We start from the raw sequence: 22,078 nt of genomic DNA, 5'->3' as shown, positions 1-22,078 counted from the left end.
GAATCTGTATTGTTCAGAGGTGGAATGCTGACTATGACTCAGGTGCTGGGGTTGGGCAGGGGAGACAAGGACTGACCTTGCACCCCTGAGGATCTCTTATATTTCCATCTTCTTTTAAATTTCCCTTTCCCGTCGCTTGTTTTTTGTTTTTTGTTTTGTTTTGTTTTGTTTTGTTTTTTTAAGGTTTCTCCTCACAGCAACTTTGCCTTGGATGAAGGGGAACTATGCAAGGCTCTTTTCCGAGCCAGTCAGGATATGTCTACACTGCAGTGTAAGCCCAGAGTTAGCGGGACTTGAATCAGTTGACCCATGTTAGGGAACCCTGGGCTTGAACATCTACCCTGTATTTTAACCCTATGTTAAGACTTTTCTCACCCGTGCTTGAACCTAGGGCTATGAGATCCACACTGCAGTGCACAGACTTGAGTCAAAGTAACCATATCCTAGAGTCAAGACGGTTACTCACCTTTGTAACTGTTGTTCTTCGAGATGTGTTGCTCATATCCATTCCAGTTAGGTGTGCGCGCGCTGCGTGCACGTTCATCAGAGACTTTTTACCCTAGCAACACTCGGTGGGCTGGCAGGTCGCCCCCTGGAGTGGCACCAGTATGGCGCCTGATATATACCCCTACCGGCCCATCCGCTCCTCAGTTCCTTCTTGCCGGCTACTCCAACAGTGGGGAAGGAGGGCAGGTGTGGAATGGATATGAGCAACACATCTCGAAGAACAACAGTTACAAAGGTGAGTAACCGTCTTTTCTTCTTCAAGTGCTTGCTCATATCCATTCCAATTAGGTGATTCCCAAGCTTTACCTAGGCGGTGGGGTCGGAGCGAGACGTTGCGGAATGTAAAACTGTTGCACCGAAGGCGGCATCGTCTCTAGCCTGCTGGACCAATGCATAGTGTGAAGCAAAGGTGTAGACGGAAGACCAGGTGGCCGCACGGCAGATTTCCTGTATGGGAATATGGGCCAAAAATGCAGCAGATGAGGCTTGAGCCCGAGTAGAATGGGTGGTAAGATGGCCAGTCGGAACACGAGCCAAGTCGTAGCATATCTGAATACAGGATGTCACCCAAGATGCAATACACTGGGAGGAGGTTGCCATGCCCTTCATACGTTCCGCCACTGCCACAAATAATTGAAGTGAGCGGCAGAAGGGCTTGGTCCTCTCGATGTAGAAGGCGAGAGCCCTTCGGACATCCAAAGAATGGAGCTGTTGCTCTCGTCGGGATTAATGCGGCTTTGGGTAAAAGACTGGCAGGAAGACGTCCTGGTTAACATGAAAGGCGGAGACGACCTTAGGGAGGAATGCCGGGTGTGGTCGCAGCTGTACCTTGTCCTTATGGAATAAAGTATATGGAGGGTCCACAGTCAGTGCCCGAAGCTCCGAGACTCGTCTAGCCGAGGTGATAGCGACTAGGAAAGCCACTTTCCAGGACAGGTACAGCAGCAAACATGTGGTTAAAGGTTCGAAAGGGGGCCCCATGAGCCTGGTTAAGACAAGGTTCAGGTCCCAGGTAGGGGTAGGCCGTTTGACCTGAGGGTATAGTCACTCCAAGCCCTTGAGGAATCTTGACACTATAGGGTGAGAAAAACTGAACTGCCAGCTTCGCCCGGATGGAAGGTGGATATAGCCGCCAGATGTACTCGTAGAGAGGAGATCGCCAATCCCTGCTGCTTGAGAGACCACACGTAGTCCAGAATAGTGGGGACTAATGCGGAGAATGGCCGTGTTGGTTACACCAGTGGCAGAAGCGCTTCCATTTTGCGAGGTAGGTCGAGCACATGGAGGGCTTCCTGCTACCCAGCAACACCTGCTGTACTGCGGCGGAACAGTGCAACTCCGACTGGTTTAACCAGACAGGAGCCATGCGTCAGATGGAGGGACTGCAGGTCTGGATGGTGCATCCTGCCGAAGTCTTGTGTGATCAGATCCGGCCAAAGAGGCAGGGGAATTGGGTCTGCCAGGGACAGGTCGAGCAGGATGGTGTACCAGGGTTGCCTCGGCCAAGCCGGAGCGATCAGGATGAGGCGAGCTCTGTCTCTTCGGAGTTTGAGCAGGACTCAGTGGATGAGAGGGGAGGGTGGAAAGGCGTAACAGAGACGGCCCGTCCACGGGATCAGGAACGCGTCCGACAGGGAGCCCGGGGAGCGACCCTGTAGAGAGCAGAACACCTGGCATTTCCTGTTCATCCTGGAAGCAAACAGGTCTATGTGGGGAAATCAAATAAAGGACGTCCGGACGGATGGACCATTTGTGGGATAGAAAAGATCTGCTCAGGTGATCCGTACTCCCGGGAGAAAGGAGGCCACTAGATGTATGGAGTGGGCTATACAAAAGTCCCACAGGTGTATTGCTTCCTGACACAGCGGGGAGGACCGGGTCCCGCCCTGCTTGTTGATATAATACATGACCATTGTGTTGTCCGTGAACACCGCAACACAACGGCCGTGTAAATGGCGCTGAAACGCTTGGCATGCCAATCAAACCGCTCACAACTCCTGCACATTGATGTGGAGCGTCAGTTCTCGTAATGACCAGAGGCCTTGGGTGCGCAGGGGCCCTAGGTGGGCACCCCAGCCCAGCGAAGACGTGTCCATTGTCAGGGACACGGAGGGCTGTGGGGGGTGAAACGGCAGGCCCGCACACACTTGGGATGATGTCGTCCACCAGTCGAGGGAGCCTAGAACATCCGGCGGAATCGTCAGGATTCTGTCTATGGCGTCCCTGCCTGGCCGATAGAGCGTCGCGAGCCAGGTTTGCAGAGGGCGCATGCGTAGTCTTGCATGCCTCGTGACGAAAGTGCATGCCGCCATGTGCCCCAGGAGAGCGAGGCAAGTACGAGCAGAGGTGGTCGGGAAGGTTTGCAGACTTTTGACCAGGGAGACTATCGCTTGGAACCGGTGCAGGGGTAAACTGGCTGTTGCAAGGTTGGAGTCCAGCATTGCCCCAATAAACTCTATCTTCTGCGTAGGCACCAGAGTGGACTTGTCTAAGCTGATGGTCAAGCCTAGACTCACAAACAGTTCCCTGATGATGGCGACGTGGCCGACCACCTGCGTCTCCGAAGTACCTTGGATAAGCCAGTCGTTGAGGTAAGGGAAGACGTGTATTCGACGACGGCGTAGGGAAGCAGCAACGACCGCCATATACTTGGTGAAGACCTGAGGGGCCGAGGAGAGACCAAAGGAAAGGACAGTAAACTGGTAGTGACCCTGATTTACCACAAAGCGCAGATACCTCCTGTGCGGAGGATAAATTACAATGTGGAAATATGCGTCCTTCATGTCGAGAGCGTCATACCAATCTCCGGGATCCAGGGAAGGAATGATGGTTCCTAAGGATACCATGTGGAACTTGAACTTTTTGATTAATTTGTTCAGTCCTTGCAGGTCCAGGATGGGCTGGAGGCCCCCTTTTGACTTGGGGATTAAGAAATACCGGGAATAAAATCCTTTGCCCCTTAACTCCTCTGGCACCTCTATAGCTCCGATCAAGAGGAGCTTGCAAACCTCCTGGATGATGAGTTGCTCGTGAGAGGGGTCCCTGAAAAGGGACGAGGAGGGAGGGTGGGAGGGGGGTGGAGAAATAAACTGAAGACGGTATCCAAACTCCACCGTGCGTAGGACTCAACGATCCGAGGTCAGCTGGGACCACGCCGGAAGGAACGAGTAGAGGCAGTTGAAAAAATGAAGAGGATCCATGGAGGGGATTGGTATACTGCTCTCAGGCGCACCTTCAAAAGTTTGCTTTAGGTCCCTGCGGTGGTTTTGCGGAACCGGAATTGTTACCCCCTTGAGGCCCAGACTGACGTCTGCGGTTCGGGCAGCCTCGTCGCTGGGCAAGATCCTGTCTTGGTCGAGGCGGGGAGTAAGGGCGCTGGGGTTGTGGGCAGAAGGACCGTCTCTGAGTCTGGGGTGTGTGCATTCCCAGTGAACGCATGATAACTCGGTTGTCCTTCAGACTCTGAAGTCTGGGATCTGTCTTTTGTGAGAAAAGACCCTGCCCGTCGAATGGCAGGTCTTGGATTGTATATTGTAACTCAGGCAGTAGGCCGAACGCTTGTAACCACAATATGCGACGCATGGCTACACCAGATGCAAGCGTTCTGGCTGCTGAATCGGCGGCATCTAATGATGCTTGCAGTGTGGTCCTGGCCACTCGCTTCCCCTCTTCTAGGAGAGCTGAAAACTCCTGACATGAGTCCTGGGGAAGTAATTCAGTAAACTTGCTGACAGCCTCCCAGGAGTTGTAGCTGTATCAGCTTAAGAGGGCCTGCTGGTTCGCCACACGGAGCTGAAGGCCTCGCGCAGAGTAAATTTTTCACCCAGCAGATCCATGCGTCTGGCCTCTCTAGCTTTTGGCGCGGGAGCTTGCTGGCCGCGGCGCTCCCATTCATTGACTGATTGCACCACCAACGAGCAGGGGGCGGGGTGCATGTAGAGGTACTCATACCCCTGGGACGGCACCATGTATTTTCGTTCCAGTCCCCTGGCTGTGGGTGGAATGGAAGCCGGGGACTGCCAGATGGTGTCTGCCTTGGCTTGGATCGATTTGATGAAGGGGAGGGCCACCCTGGTCGGTGCTTCCGCCAATAGTATGCTGACCACCGGGTCCTCCACTTCAGGAACTTCCTCAACAGGAAGATTTATATTTTGGGCAACACGCCGCAGAAGGTTCTGATGCACTCGAAGATCAATCGGCGGGGGCCCCGATGATGATGTGCCTGCTACCGCCTCATCTCGGGAAGAGGAGGAAGACAACCCAGGGATGAGTGGTTCTTGTACTGAAGCCTCGTCCTGGGGGACCTCCGTTTCTGTAACATCCTGCTGCGCAAGGGGATGCACAGGGTCTTCCTCCGTACCTATGGGGGGAGGCCGGCTGACTGTGGCCTCTGGTGCACGGTGCTCCGAATGGCTGGAGCGTACTGGGCCCATTGGCTCGCCCTGGGCTTGGTGATAGGCCCAAGGCGTCCAAAAGGACCATTGAGGTGGTCCATGGTCCAGGTGGGCCTGTGCATCTGAACCCCCATAAGAGGTGCTGTCTGCGTGTGAGGAGGTGGATGGGTGACGCAATGGCCACGGAGGAGCTGATGTTGACTGGGCCAGGTCTCTGTGCCCATAGAGCTCGCCTCTACGCGATGCCAGTGAGCGGTACCAGGAGCCGTGGCGGTATCTGGATCGGGACCGGGACCTGCTACCAGCTCGGTGCCGAGAGGTCGACCGGTGCCTTATGTCGTCGTGCCGGGATCGACTGCGGTAAGTACGTCGGTGCCGCGATCTGGACCGGTGCCGAGAGTACCGGCGACTGGGGTCTCGAGCGGTGCCGCGAGTACAACCGGAGCCGTGGAGAACGGTACCGGGACTGAAAGCGGCACCGGGATCTTGAGCGATGACGAGGCCGAGAGTGGTCTCGAGATCTGGAGCGGGACCGACGGTGTTCAGTGGTGCCCGGTGAACGTGGCCGCACCATGGTGGGCTTCCCAGTGACTGAATAACCCGCACCGGTGGTGCCGGGGGTTGGGGCAATTCGAACTCTGTCAGAGCGATAAGGTCGCGTGCCACGGAGAAGGTCTCCGGCGTGGAGGGCGCAATGAGCTCAACTACAGCGCGTGCTTGGGAGCTGGGAGGCGCCGGACTCAACGGCTCCTGAGAAGTTGGAATCGACGGTGCGGAGACAATTGGTGCCGCAGCAGATGACGGTGCCAGGCGGTCCGTCTTGGAAGTACGCTCCGACTGCGGCGTAGTTGTAGTTGCCGCAGGAGCCTTGTGCTTCTTGCTCCTCGGGGAGAGGGAGTGGTGCCGGCTGGAGTGTTGGGCCGGTGAAGGGTGGGGGAGCGAAGCCCTTGTCGGTGCCGGGCGGTCCGGTGCAGAAGAGACGCTTGGTCCCGGTGCCGGAGTCGGTGTCAATGATGGGGTAGTCAAAGCTGCCTCCATCAAAAGCTGTTTTAAGTGAATGTCCCGTTCTCTCTTTGTCTGGGGCTTAAACGCCTTGCAGATCTGGCACTTGTCCGCAAGGTGGGATTCGCCTAGGCACCTCAGACAGGAGTCGTGCGGATCTCCTGTGGGCAGGCCGCACAAGGCTTGAAACCCGGAGAACCGGGCATGGGCCCTGGTACCGGGGGAGGAGAAGGGGCAAACCCCAATCCTCTTTAACTATATACAGAACTATAAAAAACTAACTTTAAATACTAACTAGAACTACAATAAAAGAACTATATACAGAATACTATACAAGAGAGTGAATCGCTAGGGAGGTGGAGAACATCTAAGCCGTGCTCCGCAGTTCCAACGACCGACACAGGCGGTAAGAAGGAACTGAGGAGCGGATGGGTCAGCAGGGGTATATATCAGGCGCCATACTGGCGCCACTCCAGGGGGTGACCTGCCGGCCCACCGAGTGTTGCTAGGGTAAAAAGTCCCCAACGAACGTGCACGCGACACGTGCATACCTAATTGGAATGGATATGAGCAAGCACTCGAAGAAGAACCTACTGTTCTTCCCCCCCTTCCCCCACAATGTGGCTGCTATAGCCCTATAACTTTGGTGCATTGTGGGAAATCTTTACTGCTCAACATGCAGGAAGCAGCTTGCTTTGCAAAAGGCTTGATCGATTTGCAAAACCGGGAGGCTCTCTGATAATGTGCTTGCAGATCGGTGATCAGAAGAGCTGGTGTCGTTTGCAAAGGGGGTTGGCATCTGTTTTCAATAGTGCGGATTTCAGATTGTTCAGAAAGAGAGGACTAACGAAATTGTCTCATGGAATTGAGATACTTCCAGCTGACTGCTGGGACCCAAGTCAAGCGGGTCTGCATCTACATTGCAAAGCAGTAGAGCTCAGACCCAGGGTCCTGCGGCCCTGGGTTCACACCCTGGGTTAGAGTAATAGTAGTGTAGATACAAAGGGAGTTAGGCTTGAGCCCAGGCTTAATCATGGGCTTACATTGCGGTGTAGACATACCCTTAGTGCTGTTCAATATGCCTGCAAGAGGACATGCCTAGAGATAGTCATATTAAGTGCTCTCTGGGTGAAAGTGCTTCTGTTGAAATCAATGGAACTTTTGCCATTAACTTCAATAGAGCCAGGCTTTCACCTTGTCTTCCCCAAGGATCTGGTGTAATATTTTTTACTTTTGTCAGCCAGAGAGTTCAGGACTCACATTGTGAACAGCCACATGGCAAAGGTCATGTGATCATTGGGTTTATTGTAGCAATCTATTATTTTCTGTTCATGCTTCATCATTTTACAGCTCTCCTCTTGTTTGTCCTTGTGCCCTTCTTTTCCCCCAGCATACAAACTGAGTGAAAGAATATTGCCCCTTCTTCTAGAGCTTGCTTTGGTGAGCAATGGCCCGTCTCTGTTAAGTTTTTTTTTTTTTAAATTAGACATTTATATGAATAAGAATAGTATCGGCTGTTAGGTTAAGCGACAGGAATGGTAAAATTACGGCAGCCGCAATCCTTGTGTTTCGTGACATGAGCTGATCACCCAGTCTTCAGAACACGGACTATGTTCATTTCTGTGTTTGCACATGTCTCAGTTTGATCATCTAGTGAAGGCTATAGAGGTATTAAATATTTAATAAAAATAACATTTTTCCTGTGGTAAAGTGGTGCATGGTGGAGAATAGGGTGTAATGCCTTTCTCACCTATCCTGCACTGGCCATACCTGGAGACAGGTACCACACACCTGGCAATATCAGTCATGTCTGCTTTGGTGATTCTTACATTCCTAACAATACAGTTTTGACTCCCTCACCCCGGTTAGCAATCCAAAAATTACAGCATCTAAGGCACACAAATTAAAATACTGAGCTACTTGATTGCAGAAGAAAATAGATGACCCAGAGTCAAATTACTTATTAATGTATCTGATGTCAACTACTTGATTATTTAAACAGGTTTTTTTCTCTCTCTCCTCCTCCCCCCTCCCCCCTCCCAAAAGGGACAACTATACCCTTCAGATTAATCCCAATTCAGGTCTTTGTAATGAAGATCATCTGTCCTATTTCACATTTATTGGACGAGTTGCTGGCCTGGCAGTGTTTCATGGGAAACTATTAGATGGTGAGTTTAAATAATAATAATAATAAATGTTGTTATGGCATACGTAATTTTTACTGACTTTTACTCCTGTGAGCCCTTGCAGAACCAGTGTTGCTAAAGGAGAGTGAGCTGCATTCTGTTCCTGTTTGTGCATCACCTACAGAATTGCTTCCTATGTTTAAATCAGCCACAGCTGAAGGCAGTGAGGTTGCATAAGTGTCAGTGAGGATATAATTTGATTTGTAGAATCTTTATTACTGGTGTGGTGTGAGAGAGAGATATTCCAGGTTGACCTTGGGATTCTGAAATAAGCATTCAGTTACAAAGATGACTCTTTCTAAACGGAGTCCATTTTATCTGGAGTCCCTAAGGCACAATAAACCATGCAACGTCACAATGTCATTTTTATAGTCCCTTTGCAGAGCAGAATGGCACCTTGTCAATTGGGAGCTCAACCTTTGGACCTAAATTCTCCAGATTTTTACATCTCTTTCACATTGTAGCTCCATTGGTAGGTACACTGCCATAAATCTGTTGCTATGGAGTGGAGAACTGGTCCTTTTGTGCTTACAGAAAAGATGAGAAAGTTGTGTTAACTTAAGCGCAATTGTATCTGCATTAACAGAGGGGAATTTCTTTGCCATTGGCAAGCTAAAGTGATATGACACTATTTTAAACCTGAACAGATCTATTCTATGCCTTGACCTATGGTGGGTAGAGCAGAATAGTGGAGGTTACACACTCTTTCCTCCACTGCCTGGATGATTTTATCCTTTAACAAATTAATAATTGGAATTGCTTCAAGCTACATCATAGCCCTGAGGCAATCTATAATACTGAGGTTTTGGAATTAATTGATTAAAATCAACATTAACAAGTCACGGGGACCCGATGGCATTCACTCAAGAGTTCTGAAAGAACTCAAATGTGAAGTTGCAGAACTATTAACTAAGGTTTGTAACCTATCCTTTAAATAAGCTTTGGTACCCAGTGACTGGAAGTTAGCTAATGTAACGCCAATATTTAAAAAGGGCTCTAGAGGTGATCCCGGCAGTTACAGACCGCTAAGTCTAACGTTGGTACTGGGCAAATTAGTCGAAACAATAGTTAAGAATAAAATTGTCAGACACATAGAAAAACATAAACTGTTGAGCAATAGTAAACATGGTTTCTGTAAAGGGAAATCTTGTCTTACTAATCTGTTAGAGTTCTTTGAAGGGGTCAACAAACATGTGGACAAGGGGGATCCAGTGGACGTAGCGTACTTAAATTTCCAGAAAGCCTTTGACAAGGTCCCTCACCACAGGCTGTTACATAAATTAAGCTGTCATGGGATAAAAGGGAAGGTCCTTTCATTGACTGAGAACTGGTTAAAAGACAGAGAACAAAGGGTAGGAATTAATGGTAAATTCTTAGAATGGAGAGGGGTAACTAGTGTTGTTCCCCAAGGGTCAGTCCTAGGACCAATCCTATTCAATTTATTCATAAATGATCTGGAGAAAGGGATAAACAGTGAGGTGGCAAAGTTTGCAGATGATACTAAACTACTCAAGATAGTTAAGACCAAAGCAGATTGTGAAGAACTTCAGAAAGTCTCACAAAACTAAGTGATTGGGCAACAAAATGGCAAATGAAATTTAATGTGGATAAATGTAAAGTAATGCACATTGGAAAAAATAACCCCAACTATACATACAATATGATGGGGGCTAGTTTAGCTACAGTGAGTCAGGAAAAAGATCTTGGAGTCATCGTGGATAGTTCTCTGAAGATGTCCACGCAGTGTGCAGAGATGGTCAAAAAAGCAAACAGGATGTTAGGAATCATTAAAAAGGGGATAGAGAATAAGACTGAGAATATATTATTGCCCTTATATAAATCCATGGTACACCCACATCTTGAATACTGTGTACAGATTGGTCTCCTCACCTCAAAAAAGATATTCTAGCACTAGAAAAGGTTCAGAAAAGGGCAACTAAAATGATTAGGGGTTTGGAGAGGGTCCCATATGAGGAAAGATTAAAGAGGCTAAGACTCTTCAGCTTGGAAAAGAGGAAACTAAGGGGGAATATGATAGAGGTATATAAAATCATGAGTGATGTTGAGAAAGTGGATAAGGAAAAGTTATTTACTTATTCCCATAATAAAAGAACTAGGGGTCACCAAATGAAATTAATAGGCAGCAGGTTTTAAACAAATAAAAGGAAGTTCTTCTTCACGCAGCGCACAGTCAACTTGTGGAATTCCTTACCTGAGGAGGTTGTGAAGCTTGGACTATAACAGTGTTAAAAAGAGAACTGGATAAATTCATGGTGGTTAAGTCCATTAATGGCTATTAGCCAGGATGGGTAAAGAATGGTGTCCCTAGCCTCTGTTTGTCAGAGGATGGAGATGGATGGCAGGAGAGTGATCACTTGATCATTGCCTGTTAGGTTCACTCCCTCTGGGGCACCTGACATTGGCCACTGTCGGTAGACAGATACTGGGCTAGATGGACCTTTGATCTGACCCAATATGGCCGTTCTTATGTTCTTATGAAAGATGGGTTTTCTGTGCAGCTGCTGTGGCTGGAGTACTAGTACTATTTCTACTCATTTTCTCCCAAGGACTCTGTGTAAGAATGACAGTGAATGTGTATGCTGGGTGGATTGTGTGTGGAAGGCAGGGGATAGTGACCAGTTTTAATGACAACAGTAACAAAGGACACTTCCTAAGGACTGTTGTAACGAATAGCTGTAGTCAATGAATGGCCCCTTGGCTTCACTTCAGGATGTCATCTCTCTTAGCAGATTGTTAATCCCCAAGAAATGCCCTATACTGGTACTATTACTACTTGAATATATTACACTACAATGACTGCTGATTATAATTTTTTGTTTTACACTTACTAATCTGATATCAGTGTGATATATTTTTCTTTTCTAATTCTCTCTGTATTCTTTCCTTGGGACATTGAAAGGTGTGAAAGAGTGTTGGTTTTAGCAGTGTTATATTTGCTTAGTCAGCCCTTTTTGTCTCCGATCGGTAGCAGAACAAAAAAGTGCAGTTTAAAATTAAATCTATTTACTTGTGCTTCTTGGTGTTTTTTTGTTTGTTTGTTTGGTTTGGTTTTTTTTTAGGCTTCTTCATCAGGCCTTTTTATAAGATGATGCTGGGGAAACAAATAACGCTGAAAGACATGGAATCAGTGGTAAGTGAACACTTAAAAAATTATTAGTGTTAAGAGAGGCAAGATGGGTAAGGAAATATCTGTTATTGGATCAACTTCTGTTGGTGAAAGAGATAAGCTTTTGCACTCCACAGAGCTCTTCTTCAGGTCTGGCTCTTTGAGCTCAAAAGTTCTCTCTCTTTCACCAACACCAGCTGGTCCAATAAAAGATATTACCTCAGCCATCTTGTCACTCTCATATTCTGGGGCCAAAACAGCTACAACAACTCTGCAAATAACTTCTAAGTATTGTCAGTTACATGAGTTTCTTCTCTGGTGAAATTTTATAAAAGCTAATACTGCTAATAAACGACATGGTGGCAAACAAGTTAGAGCGGTGAGAACTTGGGGAACATTTCTTTTTTTGTAGTAGAGGTACTTTTGCACTATCTGCCAAGATAGTGATTTTAGGGGTAATGCAATTAAAATTATGGGGGAAAATAGGTCAGTTAGAAAAACAACTTGAGGTGATTTTTTGTTTTCTTAATTTTGCTGTAGACTTTCTGCTTCTTCGTTTTCCTTCCCAAACTAAGCAGAACAATGGGCAGGCAATATAGAACCACGGAAAAGTATGGCTGGAAGGGACCTTGAGACACCATGAAATCCAGTCCCCTGTGATGAGACCAGATCAAATAAACCTAGACCAGCCCTGACAGGTTTTAGTCCCATTTGTTCTGAAAAACCTCCAGTAATGGATTCCACAGCCCTCTTTGGCAGCCTCTTCTACAGCTTAACTACTCTTATGGTTAGAAAGATTTTCCTAATATCACATCTATATCTCGCTTGCTTCAGATTAAGCCCACTACTACTTGACCTATCTTCAATAGACATGGAGGGCAATTGGTCACCATCCTCCTAACATTTTTGAAGATTATCAGGTCTCTCCTCAGTTGTCTTTTTTCAATTGTCCTTTCCTCATAGGTCATGTTTCCTAAGCCTTTTTATCACTTTTGTTGCTCTTTTCTGGGCTCTAGACAGTTTATCCACACCTTTCGTAAAGAGGGGCACCGGCAATTGGACGCAATACTCTAGCTGAGGTCTAACCCCAGTGATGACTAGAGCAGGACAATTATGTCTGTGACTTACATTATTACTGAGGGAATTCTGTGCCAAAAAAATAAAAATTCTGCAAAATTTTGCATAATGTCAACAAATGTGTGGAGGATCTAATATGGCTGTGGGGAGCACAGGCCGCAGAGGTGGGAGATCACTCTGCATGCCCCCCGCGCCCTCCCCCAACACACACTCGGGTGAGGCTGCGCCTGACCCTGACAAAGCACAATGGCTGGGCCTGTCCCAGAAACACCCCAGGCCCTGCCCTCCACACCAGGTGTACCAAGATAGTGAGAGGGACAGAATCTCAAATGAACCCCCAGCCTTGGCCCCCAATCCAGGTATGGAAAGGCAAGCGCAGCCTGGCAGGATCCCAATATGTAGAGGTGTGGGGTCCAGGTGCTGGGTGACAGGCCTGGGCGCAGCTGGTTAGGGTTCAGTGGGATGGGGGTCCAGGTGTGGGGGCTTCATAGGGTGTCTGGGCACAGGAGGGGTGGGGCTCAGGGGGGTAGGGCTTCGAGTGCGGGGAGCTAGGTGAGGAGTGGTCTGGGTACAGGGCTGGGGGTCCGGATGCAGGGGATGAGGCTTGGTGTGGGGGGTTCCGGATGCAGGAGGGTGCAGCTCAGCAGGGGGGATCTGGGAATGGGGGTCTGGATCCCTGAGGGTTGGCGGATGGGAGAGCACCTCCCCATACAGTGACTCCTTCCTCCACAGTTGAGGAGAAATTGGGGGCAGGAGGCTGTGGGAAGAGGTGCAGAGGTTTCTGGGGGTGGGTCTTGACCCAGCCCCAGCTGCTCCTTGAAGCAGAAGAATAAATTCTGTCCACCCCTGCCACCAGCCCAGCCAGGACTAAACTCTATTCTGACCTGATTCTGAGTTGTTAAACTTTTCACTTACTTTTTTTGCTGCTTGTAATTGGAAACCTTAATTTTTTTTCACCTTTGCTGGTGCCGTTTTCACTATTTGTTTTGTTTTGTTTTTTCTCTCCCGTTGGCTCACTCTTTAATTTTAAATCTAATAGAAGTTGCAGACAGGAGCCCTCCAGGGAAATAGTGGGAAAAATAGTGGGAATCTAGTAGTTGGTGGATTTTTTCAACTCAATAAAGCAACTTAATAAGTTGGCAACAACTTTTCCTTGGAATGAAATGATATTACTGGGCTATTAGAGACCATTTTAATTTGATTTATTTTTGTATAAGTAACGCTGTCATGAGTGTGAACATAGAAAATGTAGTATTCAGAATAATGTAAATCAGGGGAAGGCAACCTATGGCACGTGCGCCGAAGGCAGCACACAAGCTGATTTTCAGTGGCACTCACACTGCCCGAGTCCTGGCGACCAGTCCGGGAGGCTCTGCATTTTAATTTAATTTAAAATGTTTAAGAAGTTTCATTTAAAAAACCTTATTTACTTCACATACAACAATAGTTCAGTTATATATTATAGACTTATAGAAAGAGACCTTCTAAAAATGTTAAAATGTATTACTGGCACGTGAAACCTTAAATTAGAGTGAATAAATGAAGACTTGGCACACCACTTCTGAAAGGTTGCCGACCCCTGATGTAAATTAATAATGCAAACTATGTGATTTCCACTTTATTATAGCTGTACCAAAATGAAAAGGAAGACTGTACAATCAGATAAGAAATGTGAGAGATTGCAATCCATTTTAATTATTTCTAGAGCTCTAATTTCAGATTATTGGTTTTTATGTTTATAGAATATAGCATGTAATGGCAAGTAAACAATGATGTATGCATTTTCACAGAGTGCTTACTTGTAACCTGTTCTGTTACTACAGGATAGTGAATATTATAACTCTTTGAAATGGATCCTGGAAAATGACCCTACAGAGCTGGATCTCATGTTTTGCATAGATGAGGAAAACTTTGGACAGGTATGTATCGGTTACTGAAAAAGAAAACAAAGATTTCAAACTTCTTTCTTTCTTCTTTACTTGTCAGTTACTGCCAAACATTCACTAATGCTGGGCAGTATTTGTGGTTTGGGAACTTAATCGGAACTTTCAAGTGTTAATGGTCAGTACTGCCAACTGCCATGCAGGGCTCAGATCCTAGACTCCTTTCTCCAGGGGTCAGCTAAGACTATGGGAAAGTTCCATAAGTAAGTTGGTTCAGGCCAGTGGCCAGGTCACTAAATAGCAATCCTCTCAGTGAGGTGAACTATAAACAGTATGGGAAGCAGTGGTGTGCATAAGCTTCCCCAACACTCTGCTAGAAAAGTTCCTCAGCTTTTGATCTGGAGGGACCACCTCTCTCAATGGTCTGCGGGGAGATGTTGGATGGAATGGGAACTGAGTTACTGCAGAGAATCCCTTGTTGGGTGCTGGCTGGTGACTCTTGCCCACATGCTCAGTGTTTAGCTGATCGCCATATTTGGGGTCGGGAAGGAATTTTCCTCCAGGGCGGATTGGCAGGGGCCCTGGAGGTTTTTCGCCTTCCCCTGCAGCGTGGGGCATGGGTCACTTGCTGGTGGTTTCTCTGCAACTTGAGGTCTTCAAACCAATTTTGAGGATTTCAATAACTCGGTCCTGGGATAGGGGTTGTTATAAAATTGGATGGGTGGGGTTCTGTGGCCTGCCTTGTGCAGGAGGTCAGACTAGATGATCAGATTGGTCCCTTCTGACCTATGAGTCTATGAGTCTATAATATGTAAAGTGCTGGGGAGCCTCCTTTCAATAACAGAAAATTGAAGGACCTGTACTACGTTCAGAGCCCATAATGGCTCTGAGGTATTGTTTGTCGTTGTCTAAATGTGATGTAGCTTCTGGTGATGAGAAAGAAACAAGCAACAAAATACTGCCTCTTCTTGGATGCCATTATTTGTGGCTGAGATCTGAATATCTTTATCTCCTTTCACCAGGAGACTAAAGCTGTTCTTTTATTTGTGATTTTCCTTTGTTGTCTTCTCTGACTTTCAGTTATTATACAGAGCCTCACAGCTATGCATGTCTGTCCCATACTGATGATAGTTTTTATCAAATCTCGCTTTTCCCTCCGCATCATTTTACTAGGTACTTAGTTTATTATTATTGTCCCCAGTTACTGGGGCCTTCTGAAATGAAAATGCTGAGAGTGAAATACAAGGTTGTACCTACCATGGGCTAGATTCACTTCATGGTTCCACCAGTGCAGCTAGACTTCAGGATTTTACAGTAGAAGTTGCCAGGAGCAGAATACGAGCTTAAAGTCAATCAGTGCCTTTCATCCTTTGTCTCCCTTAAAATGAATCCTAGACCAAGTGCACATCCTGCACTGCAGGAGTGAATCAAAGCTTATGTTTGCCCTGTAGGGGTAGTCACACATTCTGACTAAATACCTAGTCCAGTTCCAGCATAACGTGAACTCGCACTAATACTTTAGAGGGTTCTCTCAGGGACTTGTCTGGCTGTTCCCAATTGTTGGTCAGGATTCTGGAGAGACTAGCACGAAGACATTGTATTCACCTTCATGACAAATATGCTGTTTTTGTTTGTTTGTTTTTTGTTTTTTTTCCCTTTGCAGCTGCTGCTAAAGGGCATATGTTGTTTGACAGCTCGTCTTGTGCTCAATCTGCCATTCCATTCTTTAATTAAAAGATCTCATTTTCTGGCTTATGCAGTAATCATTCAGAGTAATTTTTGTTGAACTCCTGCTTGTTAATTTTATTTTCCTCAGATCGTTGTTTGCATCTATTTTAGTTTACTGTAAATGTTGGCATTTCTTGTTTTAAAGGATCTACCAATGAGTAAGTGGCAAACAAATACAGTAAATGGGTTTCAGTCTTGCTCCTTTTTCCCCCATCTAGGTTACCTCACTTTCTAGCAGAACTATATAATCATCAGAAACGTTCTTTAGAATTCTGTCCTTGTGGTTTTTGTGCTTAACAAAATCTTCTAACAACTCTGCCTGCTTTGTGGTGGTACCCTTTTTCAAATCAAAGTTTCTCTGGTTATTATGCTGTCTGCTAACTTTTAGAATTCTTCAAAATATTTGTCTAGATCTTCAGATAGCTGTTCTGCATTTTGCCAAAACTGTAACATGTTCATTAGCCAAATGATTCTTCATACTCTGACCTAGTGTTCTGATCGTGTCCCTCCTGCTAAACAATTCCAGTACTAATCAACCACTAAAGGAGATTTCATTTGTAGTGAGCGCCTCGAATCTGCATAGATGCCAGGGGCACCCCTGGCCGTGGCACCCCATGTCAGATGGGAGGCTCCATTGAAATGGAGCATACAGCCTGGGCTGCGTTTCCTCACCTGAGCTCCACAGGGAATGATGTGTGTCACCTACCAGTCAGATTTCACCCTTCTAGCGACCCAAGTCATGTGAAATTACGCCCCCCCCATACAGAATCTGGAGAAGGGGAGATGGAGCCATGGAAGTGAATGATATCCCCTTTTCTGCATGAGAAGAGGGGACATTCATGAATGGAGAAGGAAGGAGAATGACCCAGATTCCGGTGTGGTAGTGGGCAGTTCAGGAGGTGTAGAGGGTAAACGTGCCATCTTTATAGCCCCCAGTCCTGTTTCCTTCACAGACTGGACTAGATCCTAGCATAAGTTAAAGCAACCCATGTCTGTCTTATGTCTAGCTGCCATGGCCCCAGCATTATTTTCCTTTGCCACTGGATACTACTCCCTGTACTACCCAGGGGTTTGCCCATGCTGGAGAAATACTACCCCAGCCAGTTAAGTTGACCCCGTAGCAGCTTTGTGTTGCTGGAAGATAGCCACCGTAGCAAGCTTGCTGTCCCAGGTGTTGTGAGGTGGTAATCCAAAAATTGCTTCACAGTCAGTCTTGAGTTCTTGACTCAACAAACTCTCTTTTCCCTATTGAGCATTGTTAATTTAATTCTTTACCAGTTGAATAGTAAACACAAAATGCAGCCCTGCCTCCTCACTTAATCATGAAATACAGTGCATAATTCAAGCTCATAAGTGACTATACAGCAATCTGTCCTAATGATGCCAGCTTTAAATATGAAACATTTTGATGCTCAGTATAAAAGCCTTATTAGCTATTTTAATGTTAGTTACTTTTTAACATACATTGAAAACTATAGAGAGCTTATGAATTAGAAAATAGTTTAACAGATACTTATGTAATAACTCTCTTCTAATGAACTTTCAACACACTATTCAAAGATAGTAGATCTTAAAGATATATTTCCTGAAATAATTCCATGTTTTGTTTTTGTCTTTTAAAATACAGACATATCAAGTTGATTTGAAGCCAAATGGGTCAGAAATCATGGTAACAAATGAAAACAAAAGGGAATATATTGAGTATGTATATACTTTATTGTGTTTAATTTAAAAGTCTAACAAACCACAGTAACCTGCTTTCGGGAATTTAACCTGCTAATATATTACAGTGTGTAGCATAAACTCTGCAGACAACTGATCATTAAGTAAAAAAATCCTGTTTACTAACATGGCTTGTCTGAGTATTAGTGTTTTGCTGGTTTGAATTTTATCATTTTTAATCACTGTAAAAAGTACAACCAAGATTAATCACCCTATTGCATGGAATGTATTAAAAGCTATCTTGATGTTGTGGCAGGTGGTACTTTCAAGACTGGGTATCTATTTATTCTGGGTTTTGCCATTATTAATACTATACTTTAGGGTATAAATTCTAAACCAAAAGGAAGTCCAGATCTAAACACTACCATCTGAAGTCAAATTTACTGTGGATGGAAATGGATATTAGACTAGATAGCCTATCCAATTAAGACACAACTAATAAGCAAATAAATAGTAAAGCTCTAATTAATCTATTACAAGCACGCATAAACAAAACTCTTTTTATTTATGTAGTATTTTATAACTTTTTGTTCAGCATTCTGGTCATGATTCAGCAAGATGCATGAGAGTTAGGCACATGCTTAAGTAACATACTGAATTGGAACCTGTAAAATGAATAGTTGCTACTTTTTTACTTTATATTGTTGCAGTTTTCCAGTGTACTCACTGACTCTCATGGGGAAAGCATTAGATATTCTAATTTCTTCTCTGTTTTTATGAATTCTTTTCTGTTGCTGCTCTTCATATCTAAAATATATCTACAAGCCTAATTGATTGAAGACATGTTTTTTCTTGACTATTGTGTTTGCAGACGCACAAAATCAGGTGCCATAAACATTTATTTTCTCTTTCTTCTTAATACTGAACAATAAAGAAAAGCTCCTTGAAAATCTAGGGCTATGTTGTGAAAGTTTGCACAACTGAATTCTGCTTGCACCAAGGTATTTCCTGTATTGACTCACATATTCAAGTTATTCTCAGAGATGAGGAAGTGTACAAGTAAAAGCTACCCATTCCACATTTCCTGGTTGAACTCTCATTATATGGAAATAATTAGCATATCTGGAAAAAATATCCTTTCATAAAATTCCACAGGGATTCCCCCCTCACTCCTCCCAGTACATAGAAATAATTTGTATTCTCCATATTACACTAGCAATATTCAAGCTAATATGTATGAAAATATAAACTACACCTTCGTCTTCCTCACCTTCTGTACCTACAAAAAAAGAAAACAAACCAACCAATAGCTGCTCACAAGCCTGCCTGATAACTGAAATGTACCTCTTAAACAAACCCTATATTAATTATATGTTCGTAATAATCAAGAGAGTGTGTTTGTGAATGCAGGGCAAGAATGAGGAAGGAATTGGAATTATAAAGTGTTATTCAAAAAGACACAGCATGTTAATGCAGAAGTGATGTAGTACAAGCAGCATAAATGCTTGAGTTTCTAAACACCTTGGTGGCAGTGTAGATTGTTTAAATATAGTAGTGACTATTGTTTGCAGACTGTTTAATTCATTTTACAGTCTTTCCTTGGAGATGCTGAGGCTCAGTATTCTTATTAAATCAAAAAACAAAAAATCCTTCCTGAAAACTGAATTCCTTGTTGTATCACAGGTGGATGTATCAGTGCTATTGTTTGTAGATATAATCTCTGCATAAATTCACTTAATCTGTAGAAAATTGTTAAAAGTTCCGAACTCTCATTCTTTTGGTCCTAAATCACACTCAGATGAATTCTATTTTAATGAATTGTTTGACTCTTCCTAAATACTCTTATAAAAATACTCCAGTGTTCTAAAGTAATAACCCATCAGTACAATGTATCCCTTCTCTTGACCACTCATATAGTAAAATGCAGTAGTAATTTTTATAATGGTACGATGGTATGCAATCATAATCGTAATACAGATTTCAGTCACAAAACAAGTAGTGCTAGAAAGTTTACAAGGCTGTAGGCAAAACTTTCAGAAATTTTGCTTTTTAATTGAATTAATGGGATGACTTACTATTCCAAATTCACTTTATATGTGTAAAACATACAAGCTAACACTTTTTAAAATGGGTGCCTGAAGTTAGGACCTTAAATCCATATTTAAGTATCTAAATGAGTCAGTAACTTCCATTGGCTTCACTGGGAACTCCTGAGTGTTTCAGTGCTTTTGAAAGACTATTTCTTTAGGTGCCTAAAAAATAAGGATAAATAATTTTAGAGTCTACCTTGAAGGCCCCATTTTTAAAAAACTTAAGAGTTTTCTAGGCTATTGCAATCAGAGACCAAGTTGTTTCACCATGTTCTGCTTAAAATAAATTTAATCTCCATAGGAACAAAAAGATTAATTTCATTTAACTTCTGCACTTTTACTGCAAACTTCCTAATGATGAGGAAGGGTCATATCTAAAGATTTTTAAACATATGTCCAAAGTCATTTAAATGTAAGCTATTCATTGGAATTACTTTTTTATGCTCATTGGTGATTTTTTTTTTTCACCACCTCATGTCTTCTCATGGAAGTTTGAGCAGTTCAATGAAGAGATGCACATATTCATATGCTCAGTAGGCATCCAAACTCAAGCATAAATTGGAATCATTTTTCCCTTCATTTGCTCAGTTTATTTTATATCCGTGTTTGGTGAATGATTACTGAAGCTACAAATGAGAAATGGAAAACATTAGAATAGGTGAGCTCTTTAAGCATTCTGTTTATCTTCTAATAAAAGTGTTTGTTTTTGTTGATCTGCTATAGCTTAGTCATCCAGTGGAGGTTTGTAAACAGAGTTCAGAAACAAATGAACGCTTTCTTGGAGGTAAGCTTCATTAGTTGTTTTCTGCCAAATAATCTTTTCAATTTATTGTCGTAGAGCAAGATTCATCTTTTTTGCATGGACTTGTCAGGCCTCAAATTTATGGATGGGAAATCTTGCAGTATCCCAAAATTCCAGTGTTTAGAAAAAATTAGTAAAATCCTGAAAATGTTTTTATGGCTCCTCTCCTGTAATACTCTTTCTCTTTCACCTTAAATGATTCTCAAGGCTTTAAAATTAAGCAACATGAACTTCTAACTGATGATCCTAACATTACCTTTCTATTGTGACCACCAACTACATTCCATTCTCAAAACCCCTTTCCTCCCTAGCCAGTAGTGATTACTTCTGTGCCCTGCAACCATAAATCCTGGAACCCAGTGATCCACAGATCCTACCTTTAATTCTCCCTTGTGTGTTTCAAATTTCATTGCAGTTCTGTCCATTGCTGAACATTTTTCAGGCTCTGGCTTCTAGAAAATTATAAGGATTCCTATTGCAGAGCACCAAAATCCAAGTGTCTGGCTTCAGTCAGTTCTTCCCTCCCATTAATTCACTAACTAGAATAATTTTGTTCTTAGTCTTATGGAAACCACATAGTGGTTTGGGTTTTAGAAGATGACAGAAATTCTACTAACCATAGGCCTGTTGAAATGAAAAATCCTTGTCTTAAATAAATAAATAAATAAAATCTCCTCCATGCCACAATATAATATTCACCATCTGGTATGGAAGTGTATGCTCCTGTTGAGGAAGTTTGCTCTAAAATTAAGAAATGTCAGCCAAATGAAAACCAGATACTATACATCTATTTTTGAGAAGACGTTAGTTTTTGTTTTGGTTTTTTTTCAGGGATTCACAGAACTCCTTCCTATAGACTTGATTAAAATTTTTGATGAAAACGAGTTGGAGGTTAGTAGCTTTACATGACTTTGTTTTGTGGACAGTAGATCAGTACTGCATATTCTTAGAAATGCTAGATTCTGGAGGGAATGGTGTGTGAATGGATTTGAAGGAATGGGTAGATTTCTCTCTAATTATTTGGTCTAGTTGAATGTGTGTTTTATATCATCATGATCTAGAGTGAAGAGAGATGCTTTTCATTAAATTGGGGGTGGGGGGCAAACATGTTTGCACAGACTGAGCTAGGTCCTTAAGTATGTTCAGAACTTGCTGATTCAACGACAGATGTGGTCCCTGTCTCGTTGAGCATACATACTAATAACATTCATCTTAGTAGAGTTCACAGGTCAACATTCTCCAGGAACTCTACTAGAGATAGGAGAGCTTCCCTTTGTATTTGTATAAGCACTGCCTACCAGTTTAAGAGGAGACAGCGGAGGGAGGGGTTAGCACTGTTTGTGTAGGTATTGTGTTTTCCTTTGTGCACCATTTTCTATTAACATCCTAACAATTACATCCATACTTAGTTATTAATGTGTGGCCTTGGAGATGTTGATGTCAATGACTGGAGACAACACACAATCTACAAGAATGGTTACTGCCCAAATCATCCTGTCATCCAGTGGTACTGGAAGGTAATACTATTTACCCCCCTCTTTTCATGATCTTTCTATTTCTGAGATGAATGCTGCATTGTATGATGTACATTTTGGTGTGAATTCTGGGTTTTTTCTCCAT

At 44.1% G+C, this 22,078-nt stretch overlaps 1 protein-coding gene across 11 annotated transcripts in view; it reads left to right on the top strand.

Annotated features, from left to right (window-relative positions):
• The window catches only part of NEDD4L (NEDD4 like E3 ubiquitin protein ligase), a 362,300-nt gene that overhangs the window by 329,262 nt on the left and 10,960 nt on the right, over positions 1-22,078 (top strand). For all 11 annotated transcript variants that reach the window (XM_030565980.1, XM_030565979.1, XM_030565982.1 and 8 more), the window contains 7 exons: positions 7,950-8,071; positions 11,170-11,240; positions 14,117-14,212; positions 17,532-17,605; positions 20,380-20,440; positions 21,290-21,349; positions 21,868-21,975. In XM_030565980.1, coding sequence (XP_030421840.1) covers positions 7,950-8,071; positions 11,170-11,240; positions 14,117-14,212; positions 17,532-17,605; positions 20,380-20,440; positions 21,290-21,349; positions 21,868-21,975 — 592 coding nt within the window. The remainder of the gene's footprint in view (positions 1-7,949; positions 8,072-11,169; positions 11,241-14,116; positions 14,213-17,531; positions 17,606-20,379; positions 20,441-21,289; positions 21,350-21,867; positions 21,976-22,078) is intronic.

The sequence above is a fragment of the Gopherus evgoodei genome, chromosome 6 (assembly GCF_007399415.2).
Source record: "Gopherus evgoodei ecotype Sinaloan lineage chromosome 6, rGopEvg1_v1.p, whole genome shotgun sequence".
Classification (NCBI taxonomy): domain Eukaryota; kingdom Metazoa; phylum Chordata; order Testudines; family Testudinidae; genus Gopherus; species Gopherus evgoodei.
Note: the sequence above shows the minus strand (reverse complement) of the source record. Positions and strands in the feature narration are given on the sequence as shown.